General features: G+C 37.3%; 1 protein-coding gene across 2 annotated transcripts in view; it reads left to right on the forward strand.

Moving 5' to 3' along the window:
- The window catches only part of PRKG1 (protein kinase cGMP-dependent 1), an 873,884-nt gene that overhangs the window by 686,361 nt on the left and 167,895 nt on the right, over positions 1–19,628 (forward strand). For both annotated transcript variants that reach the window (XM_034425955.3, XM_034425954.3), the window contains exons 6-7: positions 6,940–7,017; positions 13,034–13,128. In XM_034425955.3, the coding sequence (XP_034281846.1) occupies positions 6,940–7,017; positions 13,034–13,128 (173 nt within the window). The remainder of the gene's footprint in view (positions 1–6,939; positions 7,018–13,033; positions 13,129–19,628) is intronic.

Here is a 19,628-nt window from a genome sequence, read left to right on the forward strand (position 1 = left end):
CATTGCAATTATTTGGTGTAATAAAACATTTCATTATTATTTGCCAACTAGTATTGGCAAAAAATATAAAGAGGCTGATAGAAAGATACAGTCAGCTTGCTGCCAAAGAAATAATAGTAATTACATTATTACAAAATTATGCATAGTTTTTCTCAGGAATTTATAATTCTCTTTAGATCTCAGCGAACAATGTTGGGTATAAATGTATCATTGAAGTGTATTTCTAATTTTTAAAATCACCAGAGGAGCTTGGAGATTGATATCAATGGCTAAATTAAACATTAGTGGATTTAAAAATCTCAGATCTCCTCCTTTTCTGTATTTACATAATTTCTCTGCTACACCTCTGAAATAGCAAAGAAACAAAGATTCATTTTAGTCAGTTATTTCAACAAATATTTCATTTGACAAATGTGAAGGACAAGGGCCATCCTATTTCACAGGTGAATATAATAATCAGCGATGAAGACGAATTGACACAAGACTCTACAGAAACACTAGTTATATCTTCTGGTTAACCAGAAAGAAATGTGATGTTATGTGACATTTACATTCATAGGTCTAGTGATGCGAAGTAAGAAAAATACATGGGAGATATGATGCAGTCAGAATGTAGTCAAAGAAAACCGCCTGGAGATTTTCTTCAGTTGAAAAAGAACAAAACAGGAGGGAAAAATGGAAACAGGTGAACAATGAACCCCCATGTAGAAATCACCACTGCTGAACCAATTGTGGCATTTTCTGAACAGCAATTATATCATTGAAAGTAACAAACAGTTCTGAGAATAAATATGGCATAAATATGGCATTTGCTGGCATCTTAAGAACAGCAAAGGCACGATCAATAAAATCCAAAATAACGTTGCTAGAAATGGACTGGAAATTTAAGTCACCAACACAGAACATGGGACACTTAGTTTGACAGCAGCACTTGTGAAAACAATCCTGAAAACGTACAACTGAATGTGAGTCAGTGTGATGTGGTTAAATATACAGCAAATGCAATTTTAAGCTTCATCACCTGAAATACATTATAATACTCAAATTAGAAGAAATAATATGTCCATTGTATTCTACTTCGGTCAGCCTTTCTTTGAATACTATGCTAAGTTATTGGTATCAGACAAACTGGAATAGTTTCTGAGAAGGGCAACCCAAATTATTAAAAAAATCAATTGATTAAATGTTAATAATAATAATAATATCAACAAATTTATTGTCATTGTACATGTATACTCATACAACGAAATTCACTTAACACCCAAAGACCAGGTCCAACACACATAACAATCCCCAAACACATCCCCACCCACCACAAATTCCCCACCCCTAAACTACCCAAACATCCACACAACAGACCAAGTAATGCTGTCCAATAGCTCACTGATGGTAGCCCTTTAGTTCATTGTTGAGTGTAATTATAGCTCTGGGATAAAAACTATTTTTATGGAAGGAACTAGGAATATTCAGCCTTGAGGAAATAAGATTAAGAAGGAATTTGATACCACTCAGAAAGGGTCACACAGGAGCCCACCCTAGTATATTATTTATTTATTTGTTTGTTTGTTTGTTTCTTTTTTGTCAAACATGTACAAGATAGCAGGTATGAGTATGAACATGGACATGAACGAAGCAATGAATACAAATAAATGGTAACAGTAGGACAGGGATGGTAGGCACGCTGGTGCGCTTATGCACGCCCCCTTTACGGACCTCTTAGGAATGGGGTGAGGTCCACAGTAGACAGTTAAAGGTTGAAGCTGTGAGGGTTTGAGGATGTAACAACAGAGTCAGGTTGAGCATTCCAGGCATTGACCACTCGGTTGCTGAAGTCGTATTTTCTGCAATCGAGTTTGAAGCGGTTTATCTTTAGTTTGTATCGATTGTTTGCCCGTGTATTATTGAGATTGAAGCTGAAGAAGTCTTTGACAGGTAAGACATTGTAGCAGACAATTTTGTGTACTATGCTTAGATCAGACCGCAGGCGGCACAGTTCCAGCTTGTCCAAGCCCAAAATTTGAAGCCTAGTGGCATAAGGGATTCTATTGTGAGCAGAGGAGTGGAGTACTCTTCTCGTGAAATGCCTCTGGATGTGCTCAATTGTATTAATGTCCGATATACAGTGTGGATTCCAGGCAGACGAGCTGTATTCAAGAATTGGTCTGGCAAAGGTTTTGTATGCCCTAGTTAGCAATATAGTGTTACTATAACAATATAATGTTACAATATAGTATATTTCTATGTAACATCCATTCAGTGACTTGAACAAGTCTTCTTTTCTGTTAATAAGATTGAGATATCATTTCCTTTCCTTGCATCCATTTCAGTACACCTTTCTCTAAATGTGCTGCCCAGTAGTGCATTAGGATAAGCGCCTGACCAATGAAGAATTTATTGGAACAATTACTTCCAGTTTTGGGGAAACAAGTTTTGATACAGCCTAAAAACCACTTTGCCCCTTTTCAGCCATGTCTCACTGCTCAATTCATGTACACAATACTAAGATCTGTTTCATGTATGCTGTTACCAAACCAAACATCTCATACCTCCTATCTCTGCACTGCCCAAGCAAACAACTTCACATTTCTGTCTACTAAATTTCTTTCTGTTATTTTTAGCTCACTGCTCAAGATCCTTTTGAATTTTAATTTTGTTTTCTATGTTGTTTTTTTTAACCCTACTTAATTTCATGCCATTTGCAAATCTGGTAAGTGTTCCTCTCACATCTCCTTCCAAGTTCTTTATTGAGGAGAAAAGAGGCCAGAACTGTGACATTCTTTAATATCTAATTTCTTGTTTAATGAGAAATGATTAATGAGAATTGAGTACAATTTTTCCGTTCAGGTTTGGATCTCATTCAATAGATACATCATCTAGCAATATTTTGATCACCTTGCTGATCAAAATACGCTAGTTCCTCAGGAGCTTTCGAAAAGTCAAATTATTTTACTTCCACAGCCTCTTTGTGTATGACTGTGTAGTTGAACCAGGCAGGCGCAAATAATATGAAGCCAGTTTGGTCTAATGCAGGGGTGTCAAACTCTATTTCATTGAGGGCTGCATCAGGATTGTGTTTGATCTTGGGGGGTTTGGTGGGCGTGGCTAGGGTGGGCATGGCCAGCTCAACATGGTGGCTCAGCAGACTGATAGCATTGTGATTAACACCAGCTGTCTGCAATTACTGTAAGTTCGAATCTCATCAGGCTCAAGGTTGACTCAGCCTTCCATCCTTTCTAAGGTAGCTAAATTGAGGACCCAAGTTTGTCAGGGCAATAAGCTGACTTTGTATAAAATATACAAAAGTATGAAGGCTATTGCTTAACGCATTGTAAGCCGCCCTGAGTCTCCGGAGAAGGGCGGCATATAAATCAATTTTTTTTAAAAAAAAACATCACTCATGTCAGGACACCTGTGGTTGCCCGAGTGCTCTGCCAGCAAAAACGGGCTCACCAGCTCCATTTTCAGCTGCGACAGCCTCCTGCAATCCTCTGCCAGCAAAAATGGAGCTCAGGAGGGCCTCCCGCAGCCCTCTCAAGCTCCATTTTCACCGCAGAGGCACCACAAGCCGATCCTTTGCTGTTTGCAGGCCGGATCCAACCTCCGGGCCTTGAGTTTGACAACCCTGGTCTAATGATTAAGATTCCTGGCTAGAAACCAGGAGATTGTGAGTTTTAGTCCTGCCTAAGCCATAGAATAGAATAACAGAATTGGAGGTCTTCTAGTCCAACCCCCTGCCCAGGCAGGAAACCCTACACCACTTCAGACAAATGGTTATCTAACATCTTCCTAAAAATTTCCAGTGTTGGAGCATTCACAACTTCTTCAGGCAAGTTGTTGCACTTATGAATTGTTCTAACTGTCAGGAAATTTCTCCTTAGTTCTAAATTGCTTCTCTCCCTGATTAGTTTCCATCCATTTCTTCTTTCTTTCTTTCTTTCTTTCTTTCTTTCTTTCTTTCTTTCTTTCTTTCTTTATTTATTTATTTATTTATTTATTTATTTATTAAATTTATATGCCACCCCTCTCCGGACACTCAGGGCGGCTCACAATACATTTTTTTAAAAAAACCATTCTAAAAACATTTAAAAGATTAAAAAACATTAAAAACCTTAGAACACATTCACACCATTCATGGCCAGATCTCTCCAGATTGCAAAGCGAGATCAATGGCCCCAGGCCTGCCGGAAAAGCCAGGTCTTCACAGCTTTTTGGAAGGCCAGTAGGGTGGGGATGGTCTGGACCTCAGGAGGTAACTGGTTCCAGGGAGCTGGGGCAGCCACAGAGAAGGTCCTCCCCGTGGGTCCGCCAGCTGGCATTGTTTAACTGACGGGACCTGGAGGAGACCAAGTCTGTGAGATCTTACAGGTCACTGGGAGCTATGCGGTAGAAGGCGGTCTCGAAGATAACCTGTTCTACCTTCAGGTGCTTTGAAGAATAGTTTGAGTCCCTCTTCTTTGTGGCAACCCCTGAGATATTGGAACACTGCTATCATGTCTCCCCTAGTCCTTCTCTTCATTAAACTAGACATACCCAGTTCCTGCAACCGTTCTTCATATGTTTTAGCCTCCAGTCCCCTAATCAACTTTGTTGCTCTTCTCTGCACTCTTTCTAGAGTCTCAACATCTTTTTTACATCATGGCGACCAAAACTGAATGCAATATTCCAAGTGTGGCCTTACCAAGGCATTATAAAGTGGTACTTCACGTGATCTTGATTCTATCCCTCTGCTTATGCAATCCAGAACTGTGTTGGCTTTTTTGGCAGCTGCTGCACACTGCTGGCTCATATCTAAATAGTTGTCCACTAGGCATCCAAGATCCCTCTCACAGTTACTACTATTGAGCAAGATACCACATATATTGTACCTGTGCATTTGGTTTTTCTTCCCTAAATGTAGAACCTTGCTTTTTTCACTGTTGAATTTCATTTTGTTAGATAGTGCCCAATGTTCAAGTCTGTCAAGATCCTTCTGTATCTTGAGCCTATCTTCTGGAGTGTTGGCTATTCCTGCCAGCTTGGTGTCATCTGCAAATTTGATGAGTTCCCCATCTATCCCCTTGTCCAAGTCATTAATGAAGATGTTGAAGAGCATGAAAGTGGGTTGTATGACTTGGGCCAGTTACTCTCTCTCTCAACCCAACTCACATCATAGAGTTGTTGTTGTGGGGAAAATAAAAGAAGAAAGATGTGTTGGATGTGTTCACTGCCTGGAGTTATTTGTAAAAATAATAAAAGCGAGATAGAGATGAATAAATAATCCTCCCATTCAAAACATCAACTTTAGGATTACTTTTTAAAAGATTATTTTTATTGAAGAAATTTTTAATAAGTTTAAAAAATGCTATTAGAACCCTAACTATTAAAAAATGGAAAAGAAAATAAGAGAGAATAAGAATGAGAAAGAATTTTTTAAAAAATGATAAACGAAATGGCTTCTGATCTTTTTGACCGTGGTTCATTTTTATCTATTTTCAGCAAAATGTCAGGATTTTCAGTTACTAATAAATGTAGTTATTGATTGCGTGTCTATTAACCCTCGTAAAAAAAAGTTCTGGTTTCAGGTGAAAAGTGATCTTTAACATTTTTTCAATCATTATATATATTTCAATGCAGAAATTTCTGACCTTTTTACAAGTCCCCCAGGCACAATAAAATGTCTTCATGTTGTTCACATTTGAAGTACTTTGATACCTTTTAGACATTTTTCTGGAATCATATATAAACAGTACATCATTTTATAAAAGTTCTCTTTTAGGTTGTAAAACATAATATAAATTCCAATCATTTTAACCATCTATATCGTGCTACATAAATTTTATTAATGTTATACTATAACATATCATAACATAGCGTAACCTTAACATAAAACATAACATAATATATTATGTTAGCCCAATGAAAGTGTTGGGGGAGGGAGGGAGGGAGGAAGGAAGGAAGGAATGGGGAGAGGGAGGAGGAGGAAAGGAAAAAAGGAAGGAAAGAAGGAAAGAAAAAAGGGAGGGAAGGAAGGAAGGAAGGAAGGAAGGAAGGAAGGAAGGAAGGAAGGAAGGAAGGAAGGAAGGAAGGAAGGAAGGGCTACTACTTATGAGAACTTTTTTCAAAATAGCTCCAGAATGTAAAATGGAGAGACAAACCTAGTGGTTAAGGCATAAGGCTAGAAACCAGGATATTGTGACTTCTAGTCCCTCTTTAGTCATAAAAATTGGCTAGGCGACTTTAGGACAGTCACTCTTTCTCAGCCCACAATGTCAGGCTGAAGTGATAAGCGATTTATTAATTCCTGTTTATTAAATTTCTACAAAAGGTAAAATATAAAAAAGGAAAAATGAACTATGAAGAAAAAAAGAAAGGTGAAGATGAAAAAAGAATAAAGAAAAAAAAAGAAATAGAAAAAGATTAACTGCCAACTTTCCTCAATATTGTTACAAGTATAAAATACATTAACATTTTTATCTAAAATTAAATTTGACAAGATTGTGGGGAATGGAAGGATTTATACTCCTTGCAGAAAGCTGGTGATTTGCATCTTTTGGATGGAAATGACCCACTGTCTGCAATGGAATCAACTCTGACAGGATAGTGGGGAATGGAATTATTCCATTGCAGACAGCTGGTCATTTCTATCTAAAGGATGCAAATAACCAGCTGTCTGCAAGGAGTATAAATCCTTCCATTCCCCACCATCCAGTCAGAGCTAAAGAAGCTTCTTGGATGAGAAGCGAAACGACTTCAAAGAAAAAAAAAACAAGGAAGTCGGGTTGCCTCCTGAAAAAGCACCTTTGGGACAAGTCTACTTGCAGTTAGAGTTAACCTTTACACAGCTTTATCAGGGTTTGTGGCATGTCTACCTATATTTTCTTCACAAAAACAATGAAGGTGTTTTATTTTAGTGACACGTTCTGATTTGATTCCTTTTGTTTTTGCCTTTTCCCCTCACAGACACACTATGAAAATGGAGAGCACATTATCAGACAAGGTGCTCGGGGAGATACTTTCTTCATAATCAGCAAAGGAAAGGTAAGCTTTTCTGACACCGTTTAAAGTTACCAGCCCTTGCTTTTTTTTTATTTTGCAAACACTGAGAGGATCTATACACTTTCATATTTGATTAAATGTTGTGACTTTGAGTTGGGGTAAACATTGAGCTTCCCAGGTTGTTTGTTTATTTAAGCCTATTCACTGCTTGACAGGAATGATTATGAACCTGTCAAAGCTTATTTGCATGTTTTATTTTTTCCATCCATTATTCGGTAAATGCTTCCTAACCTGTATAAACCTGTATAAAAATATAAACATCCATGATATCAAAAATATGCCCGGGAAATCTACATATTGAACTGGCCCTCATATATCAGTTTTGATACATTAACTACACAGGATATGTTGCAAATTACTTTTTAAATTCAGTGGGTTTTTTTTTTTTTAAATGCAATTGCTAAATCCGTAAAAACACTGCAAATTAAAGATGTTGTTGGAATTCTCTGAATTCATCCTTGGACCTCAGCTCCATAATTAAGTGTTAAAGCAAATTAAGAGAAAATGACAGTTTTACTTCAGTAATCTGAATCTACAAAGCAATCTTCCCACCTAGCTGTCTGCTCTTGTCTCTTGCCTTAATTTCCATTCACCAGGAGGTGTGATAGGAGGTGTAGTAGGAACAACATTGGTGACAGCAGCAGTTAAGAAGGCTTACAAAAGCCTTTTGGGGGGGAGGGGAATGGCAACTTTTGAAAAGTACAGGTGTTTTGCAGCATTTAAAGGTTACCACATGAGGTAAAACTGAGCTTGTCCACATTTTTCCTGCTCAGCTATTCTGTTTATAAGAATAAATTGAGAGATTCATTTTTTTCCACCTCAAGCACAAAGTCCAAATGCGGTTTCCAAGTAGAAACAAAAATAATTGTGTTTTTTTTCTTTGATCAAAGCAGTGAATTTGGCCATCTCTGCTAACTCTTTCAACTTTTACAACCATTCATCCATTATAGGAATCAAAGTGTCCTTCCATTTTTAAGCATAAAGTAATCCTGCTGCCTTCAACATATATAACATCATATGATGGCTAACCTTTTTCTTCTCGTGTGCTGAAAGCATGCCGGTACTCATAATGCGATGTGCTCCCCCACACACATGTGTGCACAACCCGTCCCATGCTTCCCACACACTCCCGTGCATGTGTGCCACACACCCCCGCCCCCGTTTTGGGCCTAGCAGGCCTCCCTGCAGCCTCCTAGGCCCAAAAATGGGTCATGCGGGAGTGTCCCCTGCCCCCTGTGCATGCGCACACGTCTCCCACATGCATTCCCTCCACATTCCGAAAATCAGCTGGTCGGCAGGAGGCGCTTGTGTGCATGCACAGGGGTGCTGAGCTGGGCGACGGATCGCGTGCCCACAGAGAGGGCTCTGTGTGGCAGCTGTGGCACACGTGCCAGAGGTTCACCATCACAGATATATAACATGCAGAAGAAGCCTTCATCCTGCAGTGGATAGATAATGGCTAAAACGATGATGATGATAACATAGTTTATATTATGGAAAAGTAAAAAGTTGAGGTTTGATGGTATTATCTTATTCTATTACACCAAAGGGAAGTCAACAGCTTTTCTTTCTTTTTTCCCTTTGCCTCACGTTTTCCTTTTCTTCTTCCTCCCTGTTTTCTTTTGTATTTTTGTATTAATGAAGATTTTAATAAAATTAAAAATAAATTAAAATTTGAAATAAATAAATAAGAATAAATTGAGAGGACCACTGGTTTGAAAGCGGGGTCAAATGGCCATCTATGTTAAAACTGAGTAGCCCTCTCTCAACAGAAGGGAAGGCATAAGACAACACCAATCTCCTGTCTACAATGGAGTCCTTTCAACATTTACAAGAAGATTCCGCACCCATTTGCAAATAACTGAGGTTACAAACAACACCCCAAGTGGCCTCCATGACTCTCAGAGAGAGTGCTAACAAACTAGATGATAGCAAGAAATATAAATCCTTCCATTCCCCCCCACCCTCCACCACCACCATTTAGTCAGAATTGAAGAAGCTTCTTGGATGAAAAGCAAAATATCTTCAAGGAAGAAACAAGGTCCAGTTGCCTTTTGAAAAAAACACCTTTGGGACAACCATGAACTGGATGATTGAGAATCTCCATAGTCATATGAGTTTTGGATTGGACTGTTGTATCTCAATTGAATGTCTAGCAGATGTCAATAGTATATCCTTGCAAATCAGTTGCCCAGCCAACATCTTCATGGCTGATCTAAAACAACACTTTGTCAACTCTTCTCCCTGGAAAAGCTTCTTTATCTGAAATTCATTAATGACAATTTAATCACCTGATACCTTGGGAAAAAATAATCAAATTCCATCAAGACTTCAGTAGCTTCCACTCCACTATCATCCTTAGCTCTGACCTATCTACAGAATAAAACTAGGCAATGGGCTACAAATACATTTATTTTACACACTTGATAGAGATTCTGAATTGATAGAATTAAACCAGTCACTCAGCAGACTGAATTATCCAACCAAGATCAAAAGACAAACTAACAGAGCCAGAATGTTTCCCAGACAGAACCTATTAAAAAACAAAAACAGCAGACACAAAAACAGCAGATGTACTTGCCTACAGCTCACAGTTCAAACCACTCATTAATAGCCTACAACCTATACTAGATAATGGCACTGCATTTCATATTTGCATATAGACAACTGCCCAACAGCTTCTCACAAATAACTAACAGCAGAACAGGGATACTAATATGGGAATTAAACTGCAACAAATACAGATGTCTACTGTGTCCCCACATCTCTACCAACAGACCATTGCAGGCCCCAACAGATACACACAAAAGATTAGAAGTGTCTTCACGTGTCCTTCTACTGCTGTGATATTTTCCAACAAAAGAAAAATTTTGTACAAAAAAATTAATGGACACAAGTCCATCAGGAATCATAACAAAGACAATGTAATATCAGTGTCCCAGAACATATCCTTATAGATATCAGTATGACAATTTTGGGAAAAAAAATAGACTTTCACATCATGATTGAGAAGGAGATTGCTGAACTCAAGTCAAAAGGTTTCAGGCTAGCTAGGTCAAAAGTTCTCAAAAAACACAATAACAGTTGTTGATGGATAAGGTGCTTCTAATCTGTCTTTCCCTCCTCATCCCAATTTAAATCAGTTTACAACCTTTCCATAAATGTGATAAAGTGAACTGTAGCCTTTTCATAATGTTTAATAGTTGGAAAAGATGCTAACAAGCTTCTAGGTTTCCTTAACCTTTTTGCTGCCATCTAGTGGTCACTTGGCCCGAATATGGCAGTTCAGTGTTGAGATTTGAGTGGATAAATAGGAGGAAAAAAATAAATCAAGTGACTTTCAAGGTTTCTTTTTTTGAGACGCTGGGTGATAGCTAAATATTTCTGAGTCAATATGATAGAGATTGAAAAGATTTCACTCATTCCTAGGGCAGAACAAAGGTTTTATTACACAAATATCCAGCAGTTAATGCAAATGTCTTGGGAATATGCTAAATTTGACCCTGCCATTTCGTATCCCTATACAAAATCTATTCAGAGAAGAACAATTGGATTGTAGATGGCATTTAAGTAGTTGTAAATATTTTACTTTGGCATTGAGTTGCTGACAGATTAAACAATGGTTTATCTTTTTAAAATGTACTTTATTAAATTTCTGCAAAAGACAAAATATAAAAAAGAAGAAAAGACAATTATGAAGAAAGCAAGAAAGGTGACGGTGCAAAAGGAATAAGGAAAAAAAGAAAAGAAATAGAAAATTTAACTTCCAACTTTTCTCGATATTGTTACAGCTGTAAAACACATGAACACTTTTATGTAAAATTCAACAATATACAGTATTTCTATAATCATGAGCAATTCTAACTGTCAAATTCAAAAATTAATATAGCATTTCTTTCAGATTTTAGTCCAAAAGTGGTTTCCATATAGATACAAAGCTAGACAAAGACTTTTCTTTAGTTAATTTTGCCCTTTCAGCTGGTTCCAATAACTTCACCCTCCATTCTTCCATTGTGGAAATCTGTAAGTTATTCCATCTTTGGACATACAAAAATCTATATGTAATAGTTACGTAATTATCATTTATAAAAACAAAGTTTTTTCCCTCTCTAACTGGTAGTCCATCAAACCTAAAAGATGAACCCCCAGTTTCAATTGTACATTTATTTTCACAATTCTCTGATTTAAGTACATACTTGATCCCAATAACTGTTAGCCTTCTTACTAATAGCCTACTTACAAAACAATGGCTTGTCTCTGGTTCTCAACCTTTTCTTCACCACAGACCCACTTTAAATACCTTTTTTGACCACGGACCATGACTACAGACCCCCAAGAACTCTTAACTCAAGATTTAAATCATAACATTTCTTTAAGCCTTGGCCAGCCCCCTGTGATGACATTGTGCCCCCCCCCCAGGGATCCGTGGACCACAGGTTGAGAACACTGGATTATTTTATGTAATCTGTGCATATTATACAAGGTACAAAAGCTCCCCATTTATATTACTTAAATATCTGAATAACTTAATATTAGGTCAGCTCATAATATTCTTTCAGAGGAGTAGGACAATTCTTAATTCAGTGATGTCCTGTATTTTATGCTAAGTATTTCTAATATTATGAAGAAGAAAGCTTCACCCAGCTTTATTAAACTAAAGAGGACACCAGTGAAGTTCTTCTGAAGAGAAGTTCTTCTCAGAGAGAAACTTACTGGTTTGTAGATGCTGATCTTAAATCTTTAAAACTTCAATTTAAATTCTCAATGGGCATAGAATTTCTGATCTCTCTGTCAGATAGATATCTTAACACTGTTATGCTTTGTCAGTCAGGGATCATGGAAGGTTGCAACAACCAATTTTATGTGGTTAACAAAGATGTGCAGAAACCCAATGGTGCTTTTTTCAAGAGGCAACTTCTTCAGCTTCTTGGATGAGAAGCGAAACATCTTCAAAGAAAAACAAGAAAGTCCAGTTGCCTTTTGAAAAAAGCAACCATTTGGGGCAACCATGACCTGGATGACTGAGAATCTCCGTAGACATTTAGCTATGCAACTTTGGGATGAACACCCTTCGAATGGTGCAGAAATATGAACCAGATTTCCAGAAAAATTGCAGACTTCAAGAAAGACAGATCAAATTAGCCATCTAAGACTCCAACGGTGGTCTCAACGACTGTCTAAAAAGAATGCAAATAACCAACTGCCTGCAAGGAATATAAATCCTTCCATTCCCTACCATCCAGTCAGAGCTGAAGAAGTTTCTTGGGTGAGAAGGGAAATGTCTTCAAAGAAAAATAAGAACGTCCAGTTGCCTCTTGAAAAAAGCATATTTGGGGCAACCATGACCTGGATGGTTGTCTCCCTAGACAATGTGCAAAAACCTTTTAAAACTGTCCATGTGGAACTGAAATTAAAGCTAATTTTAGGTAGTTCCGGTGTCTGAGGGAAAAGCTTTTTCCATCCTCAAAGTTGATCTTTCCTACACATCTTAGATAATTGATTGGAGCTGATTATATTCTGGAAATAAATAAATAAAGAGCTACCAAAAATAAGGGCAGGACTTTAATCTCTCAGATCCCTTCAAAATAAATTTCTAATTTCTTTGGCAGTTGATCAGTTCAGAAGAACTCAGGTAGTTTCTCAAGCTAATTATATGCAAATAATCTTGCATTACTATCTAGGGATCACGTTTTACTTCAAAAGATGCTTTTAGTATTTTCAATAGGCATAGGTATCCAAATATTTAACCCTAAAGTCTTCCAAAGATAACAACTATTTAAATCTGTTTTTTCCTACATGCTCTAATGGTTTTCTAATATACCTTAGTGATGTTTCTAGAAGCTATTCTGCAATGTAAGTTATTAGTCCTGTGTTCCACTTGGCACCTGAGGCTGGAAAATAGTTTGTTCTTATGACTATCAATATTCTGTATGCTTGAGAGAGAGAAAGGTAAACACACACTGATTTACTAACTTACTTTGCATTACCACCTAATTAGGTAAACGTCACTCGTGAAGATTCACCTGGGGAAGATCCTATATTTCTTCGTACTCTAGGAAAAGGAGATTGGTTTGGGGAAAAAGCACTCCAGGGGTAAGTATTAATGCACAATTTAGATTTGTTGTCACCAATAGGTAAATTATGTAGCTTAAAAACTGGGGGGGTGGGAAATGTAGCATCATTACCATATTATTATAAAGCTATTTTAAGATTGAAAGTAGTAAGGAAGTAGTAAACTCTGGCACAAATTCACTAATTCAAGGAGGAGACATATTTCCTATTATGGTTAAGTCCTTAAAAATCAGGCACAAAAAGTGTTTTAAGCGTTAAATGCTATATCGTGCATTTATATTCTCCACTGTTTTCATGTTCGGCTTTATTTCCTTCTAGCTGACTTTAGTCACATCTGCTACTTACATGAGAAATCATCACAAAAGTGTACATTGGGATTAGACTGGATTTTGGAATAGTCTTAGTTGTAAACATGTAGCAGACACACACAAACACGGAGACACAAACATACAAACAAAAGGAAAACAAACATTACATTTCTGCATTTTTGTTAAGAAAACAACAAGTCCTCAATTTGAGCCCAAAATTTATGTTAAGTGAGAATTTTATTAAGTGAGTTTTGCCCCATTTTACGGCTTTTCTTGGCATGTTTGTTAAGTGAATCCCTGCAGTTGTTGAATTAGTCACATGGTTGTTAAGTGAATCTGGTTTCTTCATTGACTTTGCTTTTCAGAAGGTCGCAAATGGGGACACTGCAACCGTCATAAATGTGAACCAGTTGTCAAGCATCCAAATGTAAATCATGTGACGATGGGGATGCTACAACTATGATAAGTGTGAAAAATGGTCACAAGTCACTTTTTTCAGTGCCGTTGTAACTTCGAACAGTCTCTTAAGTTGTTGTAAGTTGTTGTAAGTTGAGGACTACCAGTAATTTATCAGAAGTCAAACTTGAGTCCAAGAAAACTTTACAGTTTTCAGCTTTTGGGGATCACTTAGGAAAATTAGGAATAAGCATAAATTATTTCTTATGAATGTCGGATCAGTTCGTACTGAATTAATGATTATTAAGGTTCTCATACACCCCTCTTTGAAGGTTATGCATTCGTATCATACACCCTGAATATTTTATTGCATCACTCCATTAATGTATTCTCTGAAATATTTAACACATATCCTCACAAAACATCTTACTACTCAAACCATATTTCTCAGTGCTTCTGCTAAGTATTTATCCTTGTTCTTACTTAACTTAAGATGTGATATTTTGTAAGAATAGGCCAAACATTATTTTCTCAAAGAATTGCTAAGCAGTTTGATACTACCTCTTCCATAGAGCTCATTTCTATCCTAATTTTTAGTCAACTTTTCAATCATAGTTCTTGTTTAGTTTAAATAAATTCATTTCAAAATGTACATAGAATGTAGAACATTGTAATGCTCAATTCCAAAATAATTCATGTTGGAGAACTCAGGTGAAACTCTGGAATTTTTTTCATCAACACTCAAATGAAAATATATTGTTGAGCTCCAACAGAGTCTCAGATTCCTAACAAAATTTGTCATGCTTGATTATTATTTTTTTTACCAATAATGGTTAAATTGCTGAGATATATCAATATGTCAATGAAATATTCTGGAGAGTAGAGTTTCTGGATAAACTGCTGCTGGAAAAATTAGACCATTTTTGAAGACTGGCATTTTAAGTATTACCAATAAAGGAGAATATTTGTAGCTCAGGGTTGAAATGAGGGCTCCTTGGTGCTCTCTGAGCTTGTTTGGTTTTTTTGAAGACATTTCATTACCCTATCTAGGTAACATTATCAGTGCTAGTAAGGAATGCTATTTGCTGTCAGTCTCAGCACTTCAGGAACCATCTGTCCGAAGCCAGGTAATGCACGACACACACAATGGATCGGCTAATACAACCCAGGTTTTAATCTCAGTTAACGCGATGGTTTACAGAAAACTGGCGCTGTGACTTCAGCTCAAAGACCGAGTTGGCTGTTTGCTCCGCCGCTGCGTTTTTATTGGCGTCATAGGATGAGCTACAACTGTAGTATATTTGAATGTGCCGCCCGCTTCCTCCCATTCGAAGGGCTGGAGACACTGGTAGATGATGTCATCAGCTATCGTTGCCATCGCTCTTTGGATTGCCCGTTTCCCTCCCGATTCCCTGTTTCCCATACTGCCCGTCACCAATCACTATCAATGTATTTCCTATGTGCACAATCCCCTCCACCATGCTCCGTCGCTTAATCCGGGTGTCCTCCTGAACAACGCTCCCCTTCATGGGTAAGGTTTTATGCCATCAGGTCCATCATAATGGTGCTGTGTCGAAGAGATTTGCTGCTCGACAGTCAGTTTATATCCTTATATAAAGAGAAAATCAACCAGTCCCAAAGAGAAAAAGACTCCACCAGTAATCAGCACTCAGATCATCATAGATTAACTCCAAGGTTAACTTCAGGCCAACAGTCAAGTAAGCAATATCCCAATCAAGAAACTGCCAAAGAGTCATCAGTAAATAGCCCAACCAAAGAATCTCTAAGACCGCCTCCACCCACAAAGGCAGGCAAGACGCCAGAATATAAACTGACAGCAAACAGTACTCCTTACTACCGTAGCACTGATGATGTTACCTAGTTAGGGTAATGAAACATCTGCAAGAAAACAAGCAAGCCCAGAGAGCACTAAGAACCCCACATTTTAAGTATTGATATCTCCATTCATTCTTATACGGACAAGTCCTTCAACCATGATAGTGAATATTTATGTGGTTTATCGAAAGAATGTTGATTTACAAAGATGAGAATTCTGATATGGGAATTAATTCATGACATAGAGGTTGCATCAGCCTTGTACAGCACACAAGTTTTTTCGTTGATTTATTTAGAATAGAATAATAGAATAGAATAGAATAGAATAGAATAGAATAGAATAGAATAGAATAGAATAGAATAGAATAGAATAGAATAGAATTCTTTATTGGCCAAGTATGATTGAATATTCAAGGGATTTGTCTTGGCGCATATGCTCTCAGTGTTACATAAAAGAAAAGATACATTGATCAAGGTATAACACTTAATGATAGTCATAGGGAACAAATAAGCAATCAAATAATATTAGGAAACAGTCAATATAAATTATATCATAAAGATACCAGCAACAAGGTTACAGTCATACAGTCATAAGTGTGAGGAGATGGGTGATAGGAACGATGAAAAGATTAATAGTAATGCAGACTTTATAACTAGTTTGACTATTTATTTATTTATGAAATTGATTTGCCCCACATCTCGTATCCAACAAGTCTTTTAATATTTTTACAACATAAAAATATTAAAAAATTAAAAAATATTAAAATCAACCATCATAGAACACAGCAGATAAAATCATTAACAAATAAAATCATTAACACAAGGGTGTAAATGAGGGACCCAGACACATAGTGGGTGGGGAGGGATTAATTTTCAATTAGTCAACCACCTGCAGTATGAAGCTCCCCCATTGGATCCCCAAGATGGGTTTTAAAGCTCTTACGAAACATCAGGAGGGTGGAAGCCAATCTGACGTCAGGGGATAAGATGCTCCAGAGGGCAGGAGCCACATCAAATTGTACCAGGAAGCAAAATTTTAACTGAATCTTCACGAGTGACATTTACGTAATTAAACGGTAATTCAAAGTAAGTTAAGTGAGGAGGCTTCAGGTATGTCAGATCATCACACTATAAATGTTCCTTGTATGATTGCTAGTCTAGTTTGGAAGAGAACCACAGCATATAGTTTTAATTTCCTTGTTCCACGACCATCATAATTTTATCTGCCAAAATTCAGTGTACATCAATACAGTATATATTGATACATCTGTAGCTCTAATTGAATGAGGAATATTGTTTTCATAGAATTCTGTGTACAAAGCAGAAATGTTTCATTCCATTGGAGAGTTAGCCTTTGCAGGCTCTGATATTAAAATAAATTATGACAGTATCAAGGTTAATAAATAACTATTGTACTTCGTCTGTGTAGAGCATCCTGTTATATTTCCTATCCTTAAGGAATTACACTATATATTCCATAGACAACATAAAAATACGCATTTTAAAGCCCTTCTAATGTCATCTTAACATAATATTGTGAGTGAAATGAATAGGACTAAGGGTTCAATTTTGGCTGGAATATGCTCACAGTTAGAATCCACAATTAGAATCATACAATGTTTACAAAAAAACCTGTCATCTACAAAGAAATGAAATCGTTAGAATGATCTAAATTCACTTAATTTTTTGTCATTTTTATACACCTTCAAATCCATGATTACCACCAGTTTACACCAATAAAAAGAACCATATAGAAACAACTATAGGAAGCAAAAACAAAATATTCCACAAATTATTAATAAAATAGAATAAAATATTAATAAAATAAATAACAGTAAAAGGTGCCTCCTTATCTAACAACATTATCCCCCAAATTTCCCAACTATTGAAAAGCTTTCAGAAAACCAGGAAGGAAGGTCCCAATTTGATGTCATGAGGGAAGTTGCTCCCACAGACTAAAATAATCTTAAAATAATCGTAGGTGCCCCCCTCTGTGGGGGCACCTACGATCTGGAATGAGCTCCCCCCGGAGATACGGAGGATCCCGGATCTGCGCACCTTCCACCGCGCGCTTAAGACTCTTCTATTTCATCAAGCTGGCCTGGCCTAAATCTTCTCCCTTTTAAATGTGGAAATTTTAAATTTGTTTTAATTATAGGGTTATGGGTAAGACGTTTTAAATTGGGGAGCCATTTTGGATTTAATTTTGTTTTAAATGTATTTTAATGTTTATATTGTATGTTTTTTAATCTTGGCTGTTCACCGCCCCGAGTCCTTCGGGAGAGGGGGCGATATAAAAATTTAATAAATATAAATATATATAAATATATAAGAGATATACAAACACACATGCCACTCTGCCACTCTGCCACTCTACTTCTTACAGAAACCTGAAGCGTGAAGTATTATCAGTTGTGACAAATGCATATGAATGGATCCATTCTTGGTGGAAGAGATGGTTCTCTCTACATGGGAGCCAAGCCATGTAGATCTTTAGAGTTTGAAATTTGGTAGCCTCTTGCTAATCAGTGAATCATAAATATGTGAATATAGAAAGTATTATCAATATATGGACTGCTGTGCTCAGTACTACCATATTTTTCAGACTATAAGACGAACGAGAGTATAAGACGCACCAAGATTTCAAGGAGGAAAACAAAGGAGGGGAAGTTTTCAGCCTCCGCGCATCTGGTTTTTGCCCTCCCCAGCCCCCAGGAGCACTCTGCAGGCCTTCCAAACCCTCTATGCATCCCACTTTGGCAAAAACGGGACGCACAGGGTGGGGTTTCAGGAGGCCAAAAATGGCCGTATTCGGTGTATAAGACGCACCGACATTTCCACCCTCTTTTAGAGGGGAAAAAGTGCAATTTATATGCCAAAAAGTATGGTAATTTTGTATTTTCTGAGTTGTTATCAAAGGAAGGCCAGTCTGAAGCTCATTAGTGGTGAGCTTAGTGGTGCTGTGGTTATGAGTTTCTGTGCCAGTTATGCTGCAGTGGGACACCCTGAAAACAGGAGCTCATGCTCTGGTCACCAATGTTTTTGTGATTTTATGAAATAGGCATGTAAACAATTTAATGTAAACGTATCTTAAGCTGTTAACAATGTGCCACAATCTTAATGAGTTAAATATGTTACTAATATAAAGCAAAACTTGTTGTGTAGGAATTATATTCGTGCTGAAACTGCTGAAGCTGCCCATTTTTTATGAATCACTGAAGCCACATCTTTTAAATACTCAGCCTATTTAGAGGTTCATAAAATATTGTACGGCTTCAGTGGTTGTCAGCTCAAGGAAGGAGACTGCCCTCCAACATTTTTTGTAATAAGCACTCCATTCGTATGTAGGGGTTGTCCATAAGTCAATATTGGAGTACACAAAATTTGATATTTTTTTTGCAACTGATATGAAAAGTATTTGCATGATTTCTTTTCCCCTTTCTAAAATATGTGCATTGCATCTATAATCCACGCAATTCTCATGTTTTTTAAGCAGCAGAGCTAATACGGGGCACAGGCATACTTTTCATTACATAGTACAATATGCACTTATTTTGTACTTAGCTATCTGTAACCCAGGTGTGAATCCAGCATTTATGACAGAATTGGAAAGCTTCCAACTGAAGCCTCATGGTTTGTGTTCTCTGATATCTGGAAATTGGTTTCTTGGTTCCTGCAGCAGTCCAGGAAAGCATACAAAACCACTCTAGCACATGATCATGGAATTATATATGCACACCAAGCAATAGTGGCCCTTTTAATACCATCTTTATAATAACAACGAATAATCAGTGAATCAATTGCAAAAAACAACTTTACTCGGAATAGCTTACATCTGTGTAACTGACTGTGTAACTGACTCTGTGGTTTCTTCCCCAAACCCCCAAAACTTTAACCTTAGACTAGCTACTGTTGACCTCACCCCATTCCTAAGCTGTCTGTAAGGGGTGTATTTAAGCACACCAGCATGCCTACCGTCCC

This window comes from Pantherophis guttatus, chromosome 6, assembly GCF_059756535.1.
Source record: "Pantherophis guttatus breed Tessera chromosome 6, ASM5975653v1, whole genome shotgun sequence".
In the NCBI taxonomy this organism is placed as follows: Eukaryota; Metazoa; Chordata; class Lepidosauria; order Squamata; family Colubridae; genus Pantherophis; species Pantherophis guttatus.